The sequence below is a fragment of the Phalaenopsis equestris genome, unplaced genomic scaffold, assembly GCF_001263595.1.
Source record: "Phalaenopsis equestris unplaced genomic scaffold, ASM126359v1 Scaffold000982, whole genome shotgun sequence".
NCBI lineage: Eukaryota > Viridiplantae > Streptophyta > Magnoliopsida > Asparagales > Orchidaceae > Phalaenopsis > Phalaenopsis equestris.
In genome coordinates, this window is record NW_018165421.1 from 173,713 (window position 1) to 181,264 (window position 7,552).

Consider the following 7,552-nt stretch of genomic DNA (forward strand, 5'->3'; position numbering starts at 1 on the left):
TAATATAAACCCAATTTAATTCTTCATATTAAATAGGGAAACTTGTCGGCAAATAAAATGGTTTCGTAGACCAAACGGATGTCATATATTTCTTAGTTTATTTGATCGAGGCTCACCCTCAAGTCTTGGGTTTATCCTTCGGGATAGATACATGGTTTGAGGTATAGTGCTCCTTCATTTAAACTATGAAAAATATGAAGTCAGTTTGATTTCATATTTTTCTAAACTATATATATATAAGTAAATTAAACGTCTTTCTGAAGCGAACGACGGGATTTCGATTCCGGCGGCCGACAGCTTCCAACGAGTAACTCCTTAACCAAAATTGTGCCGACAACCGTCAAATTCACGACCCTCCCGCTCCTGCCCTAGTTCCTTCTCCCCCACTCTTCTCTACCTAAGCCTCTCTAAATTCTTCTCCTCACCCCTAAACCCTCGCATCTGCCTCCCCCCTTTATGTTTCATCCAAACATATCGCCTTCGTCACCGAAGCCTTGGTTATGGTCTTCATACGAGCTAGCTAGGAATAGATTGACAAGATCGAGGCTGCCAGTGACAAAAAAAAACTCCCATATTTCTCTTCCTCTCACTCCTCTCCTACCCAGAATGATCAAGGAAGGTAACTCCTCTTCATTTGATTTTTTATTTTCAATTATTTCCAAAAATGTGTATAGGGTTTACGTTTAGGAAGTAGAACTAAGGTGTTGTCTAACAACAGCTAGGATTTAATTTACTAGGATTTAGTAAATACTGAGAGGGTTAAATTCCAAAAGGTTTTTGACAATAGATTTGGTAAATCCTGTTAAACCCAGCAAAAATATTTGGCAATTTCTTGATAATATTGCCTTAAAGCTACAACGCACAAAGGTAAATTCACAATTTTGCTTGATTTCATAAGTCCAAGATTTAGAGGCAAAATTAATGGAATCCAGATTTATTGCAATGCCAAATTTAATTCGTCCAAAATGACCATCTCGCAAGATTTTGCTTAAGTCCTACCTAAATACTTACCTAGACAACCCCTAAATATTTTCCTATTTTAGTTAGAATACATCAAGGATCAGTTTTAAACTCATACATGTTTTCTTTAGTTATGGATGACTGACTAGACACGTACAGGAGGATTTATCGTGGTGTATGCTTTCACCTGTGATATCCTTATTATGTAAAAGATTAGGGTTAGGGGTTGTCTGGCAACATATGCGATAAGTTATTGAGATTTAGTAAATCTCGTAAATTTAAATTTACTAAATCCTTAATGGGTTAAAGTTATAAATCTTTATGGCAATAGATTTACTAAATTTTGTAAATCTGGTTAAACTGTTACACAATTTCAGCGGGGATTTAGGAAGTAATTATGGTCGGGGGAGAGAATCGGAAGACCACGAACTTAAATCGTAAGCCCTGTGAAGCTAAATCCACCGATTCACAAGATTTAGTAAATCTAGGATTTACGGTCAAATTTTGCAAAATCTGGATTTATCAAATCCACATATTTATTTCATCCAAAATGATTGTCTGGCAAGATTTCATTTTAAGGCCCATCTAAATCCCGCTCTAAAGTTGTTGTTAGACAACCCCGTAGAAAAAGTGATGCATTTACATGTGACACAATCAAACCATTGTGAATTTCATAAAAAATGAAAAATATGGGTTGAATTTTTATCATGGTCTCTGATATTTTAGTGAATTTGAGAAAAAGGATGAAAGACGGTGCTTGATTTGTACATAACAATGTTTTGGGTACCCTGTATGTAATCACCCCATAACTTAAATTATGGAGGTCGACATTGGAGTCTAAGGACCTTCGTTTGAGTAGATCTAGAACTGAATACATGAAATGTAGTTTTAGTGATAGTAGCTCTAATGGTAGACGGTTGATCAAATTATTAAAAGGTGTGAACCTCTTAGACATCTCGGGTCTCTTGTTCAAAGTGATGATGATATAGATGAGGATGTGATTAGTAGATTTCAAGTTGCTTTGTTGAAGTAGAGGAATGTATCCGACCTACTGTGTGATAGAAAATACAGCTTATACTTAAAGGAAAATTTTATGAGATTGTAATGAGACCTGCAATGTTCTATTGTGAAGAATGTTGGCCTTTAGATTAAGGGTCTGTTTGGTTGAAAGCAGGATTTCGTTTGAATAGGATTTAATAAATCTTGCAAATTCAAAATTATCAAATCCCGAGACTTTTGGTTAAATTTTGAAAACTAATGTGTATGTAAGTTGATATTTTTTATGGAACATAGTATATGGCTATGAAATTAGCTCAGAAAATGATAATCTCTCAAAAATTGATTCAAAGTTTGACTCGTATATGAAACTAGGATTGAAATAAACACGCCGAGCTGCCAAATTTTTGGATTGAATTTATCTAGAACTTACATCATCTCGGCTTGAAATCAGATCATTTAACATCTTAGTAATGTTAGCTCTATCCAAGATCATTAAACAATCAAATAGAAAGTGACAAGCATCCATTGATACAACTTCATACCACATTTGCTCTTAAAACTCATCAATACTAAAGAAATCCACTTTTCATCTCTTACCCATTATGATCATATTCTTCTTTTTTCAAACAAGAGAGGGAATATAACATTGTGCTTCTAAGTGAGAAGATTAAATATATTGACAAATTAGGTAGACGTCACATTCTCATAATTTTCTTATATAGACTACACATTTTTTTTCATGGTGCAACATGTATGAATGTTGCTATGGAGAAATGTAACTATTTTTGCACTCTCTTAATCTCAGTTTATATGATTCATCAAACTAAGAAATTTTCTCCCTCATTAGTGGGAAAATAATACGCCTTCATATTCTTAATTTTCTCTGTGTTCCTATTTTTACTTTCCTCTTTTGCCATTAGTCCTTATTTTATGAAAGAAATTAAACTATTTCTTAGGGAATTGGATACAATGTGCCTAAAATTATGGTACCTAAAACACTTTCTCGTTGGAAGGATCTTAATGTCATCTCTCCATTAGGTAAATTTCTACTTGCATGGGTCCAAGTTAGGTGCTCCCTCAGGTGCACTTCTACTGTTTGACGTTCGGGTCAAGCGTTGCTTATACATGTAGTGGTCAAGTTAGGTGCTCCCTCGGATGCACTTATACATGTAATGGTCCCCATGAGATGATGTTGGCTTTCAATTTTCAATATCATGCAAGGATGAAAAGGTTTGTGATTGAACCATATTACTAACGATTGGCTTCAATCCTTCAAAATAAATCAGCATAATGTGCTTCTTTGATTCCATCAACTCATATTTCAGTATGATTTTTTCAAATTTAAGCATATGCTCCTTCATAGATAAATTTATCTAGTGTAAGTTATGGAGTTTTAGGAATATCTCCTATAGATAATATGAAATAAAGTTTTCACATTGTATCTTCATCCTCTTCTTAGACCACATAGTGATCTTATTATTCCAAATGTGCTTCCAATATTTCCATCACAAAGAAGCCCTTTCTTAAGTTTCATGATTGTCAATTTAAGTTTATTATCTTGCATCTTTGTACTCAAAGATCCATTCTATCAACACATCTTCATCTGTTCGACCATCAAATTTTGGTAAGTTTATTTTCAACCATATTTATTATCTCTTCTTCGATAATCAAGATTAAATCACTAAGGTATTGATTTTTCAATGCTCGAGACCTCTAGGCAGAAATTTTTAACTTCCTCCTTTCAATTTGTTGAGTCACAACTATAGGTATGGGAGTTTTCCCTCGGTTATATCCTTTGAAGTAAGCAAGATCTTACTACTATTTGAGAATTTTTCTCTACATATCTTATATTATGTGCACTTGGACATCTCTTTATGTATTTCCCCTTAATTGGTGGCTTGTTGCATTCCTCTCACTTAAAGTTTCAGTTAGGGTAAGAGCATAAGTTTTATGCTCGGATAAATTTTTTATGGAAATAGAAATGCTAAGTATTAGAGATTTAACATTCATGACATAAAATTTGGATCTATAAAGAGATTTAGGATTAATGTTAAAGATTTAGGGTTAATGTTAAAAATCTGGATTACATACTGATTCAACTAAATAACATTGATATATGGTTTCTCGAAGATAGTGTTTAAAAAGCTTGAGGTCTAGGAATGTTTTGAATAGAGGGGAAGATGCCTATGATTATATTTAATAAAAATCAAGGGGGTACATAATATCGAAGAAGTTCCACCACCTATGAACGAATAAAATACAAACATACCCTTTCTATGAGTAATGACATATCAACCCTAAAAGGGAAAACTTTGAGTGTAAATCATAGAAAACATAAAACCAATTAAAAAGCTAACAATTTCTAACATCAAATATTTATACTAAAAGCAAATAATTGTAAAAATTAAGGGGTGTATTAGGGCACTAAGGCATGATGATGAAAAAACTAAGTGGAAATAAAATTAACTATTGTTGTTTTCTTAAAATTTGACTAGTTACTTTATTTTAAAGTTTATTAAGTATTAATATTAATTTTTTACTAAATAATTTCAAAATTCAAAAGTTAAACAATATATGAATTAATATCTTGAAAGAATCATGGCTTTTCAAAAAAGCAGAAAGAGATGAATTGAGTGGGTTTTATTTAAAAAAAAAATACTTCAAATTTTGATTGGAGGAGAGAAATTAATTCTAAACAAGTGTCCTTAAATTGAAAAAAAGATAAGGTTTACTTGAAATATAACTAAATTAGAAAATCTTATAAACTTTAATACAAATATTTAAAGGTGGAAATTATTGGTTTATGATGTAATTAACGTATACCTAATTTTCGATTTGAAGCATGTAAATTAAGGAATTGTGAATTTTATTGCTATTATAGTATAAAGTGCATTTTTAAACATAAATATCTTAAATGAGTAATTTATATATAGTAAATTAATATGAGAATTATAGAATTTGTTCTAGCATTATGACTTTTATTTATATGTAATAAATAGCAAACGAGGATGCTAATGGCTTAGTGATAATGAAAACCTTCAAAGGGTTGAAGTAAGTAATTGTGTTTGTAATGTACTCTAACTATAGTTCCTTTCAATTCAAATGCATTATTTTATTTTAATGATTTCAATTGTATCATATTTGCAAATGTTTGAATCAAGATAATCATCGAAAAAAATAACCAAGCGTCTATTTCACCATTACCACATAATCATTATTATATGTTTAAAATGTTTCACTTATTTGCATCCATATTGAAAGTATAAGTATGATTCAAATGATTGTAATTAATATAAATATAATCAAATGAAATGTACATATAAGTTAATGAAAAATGTGACCTCTTTATTATATTAGTCAGGGATACTATTATACCCAATCAAGTAAACTAGAAAAGGCTTAAAAATGAAAACAAATATGAATTTAAAAGAAATGGTAAAATATTTGATGGTGCTTTTATGATGACTTCTTAAATAAAATGTAAATATAAATGCTTAAAAATTTATATTAAATTAAAATGTTAATGTTTAGTCGATTTTACTTGCATGGATATTAGGGTGTATATATATAATTACTATATTATAGAACTTTAATTATTTACTAAGTAATATACAACTTAACCTATTGTTTAATTGTCTTATAACATAAAATGCTTCAATAGATTGAATGGTTGACAAAAAAGAGTTCGGATAGTAAGCAAATGAAAATAGGTGCCAGGGCTATACATTAAAATCGATGTACGAAAATTGATTTAAATGTGAGTTGAATGAAAACTATATGTTTAGTGGCTTTTAAATCTGTGGATGATATTTTGGATAGTTTTGCTTGTTCTAATAGTATGTTTTTCCAGCTCGGTCGTCTGTTCCTGTCATGATAACACTAAAGTTCTAATTGAGAGTAATATTTATGTTATTGTTCAATGCTATTTGAATTGAACTCAATCATCTAATAATAGACTACACACTCTTGAAGAATTGAACTTAAGGGCTAATATGGGAAACATTTTGTTTTTAATTTTTATTTTTGTTTCTAATTTTATTTCTAAAAACATGTTTGTTCAATGTGTTCTTACATATTTTTATTTTTTCTTTTTAAAAATAAGTTATTATGTTTTTAAAATGGTCAAATAGAATTTTTTCCAAATCAAAATATAAGCAATATGAAATTAAACTAAAAAAACAAAAGCAATCCCAAATGGCTTCTAGGATGTCATGAAAACTTACCTGTGTTTTATCATCCAATATATGAATATTTCAGAAAGAATCATTATTTTCTCTAAAATGATTTCTATCTCCAAACAACCCAACTAATTCTTACACTCCATGCTGATTTTATCCTCAATTTTATATCAAGACATAATTAATTATTCAAACAATGAGGAATTGTATGTATTTTGTCATGAATAAATGGTTGAAAGACACTTACATGTGAATTAACCTCTACAAGGGATCCGGGGTTTGAACTCCCTGCGCAAGTCTTCTTATATTTCTCAATGGTTGCCTTTATGCTGAAACAAGTTACATTGATACAAGTGTGTCGAAAATCAGTCATTACACCAAAATAGCAAAGTCAGAAAAACTTTCTTAAGAAATTTATAAAACGTGCATTGTAAGGAAAATGAAATTATAGAAACTTCACAGTACATTATGACATCTCTCAGTTTAAGAATGCAGATTAGCAGATTGATATTTGAGGTCTTACAAATGTGACTGCTTTCGTCTGTTAAAGTGGCATGCGTTTTATTATTCACATTATGTTGCATATTTATGCATGTAGTCATAAAACTAAAAAAAAAATCATTTCACAAGCAAATTTAGAGCTAATTGTGAGACCTTGAAGTGGTTAGAGGTTAGGGATGAAATCGGCTTATTATCTATCCAATCAAGCTCATGTGCTTTGGAAACTTAATAGTGCAAATTCAATTTATAACATAATTTTTTACTCCAATTATAAATAAATTTTCTGAAATTTTACAAAAAAAATTGTCTATTCTTCGTAACTTATAGAAAATAAAAGATTACTGAGTTGATTATAAAATTCAATTTAAGGTGGATTAAATTTTATTTCAAAACATTAAATTTTCCTTAAACTATATGTAAAACAAGCATTTTTGTATTACTCTTAAAGATTAAAGTTATAACTCTCGAATAAAAAAATTCATATGACTTCCATAGGTAATTAATTATATAATTCTTTCTTGAATCTGATAAAAGAGTCGCATAAATAAAAAGAACAAAAAACATAGCATTAAAAAAATTAAATTAGCTGAGAATAACATTATTTGTTCCGAAAAGAAAGAAAAAAAAAAGTGCAATAAAAAATTGATCTCCCGTTCCACAATGACGTGTGCTTAGAAGGTCCCGCTGGTGTAGGAAAAAATTTGCATACGTAAGACGTACGCAGCGCTGCGTAGGTTTTGGAGGTTATACAGAGGGTATAAGGGGGTTATATTCGCGTTATACCCCCTTGTAACCTCCTTGCAACCTCCTGTAACTTACCCGTAACCTACAAATAAGTTCTGCGCTTCTGTTTTCATATATTAAGGGGGTATAACGTGGATATATATATATATATATATATATATATATATATA

At 30.3% G+C, this 7,552-nt stretch overlaps 1 protein-coding gene across 1 annotated transcript in view; it reads right to left on the reverse strand.

Moving 5' to 3' along the window:
• LOC110032610 (floral homeotic protein AGAMOUS-like) overlaps window positions 1–6,466 on the reverse strand; it is a gene marked incomplete at its 5' end in the record, with an annotated part of 50,591 nt that extends 44,125 nt beyond the window's left edge. Inside the window, 1 exon segment of the mRNA XM_020736283.1 lies at window positions 6,385–6,466. Coding sequence (XP_020591942.1) covers window positions 6,385–6,466 — 82 coding nt within the window.
• Between the last annotated feature and the right edge of the window lie 1,086 nt (window positions 6,467–7,552).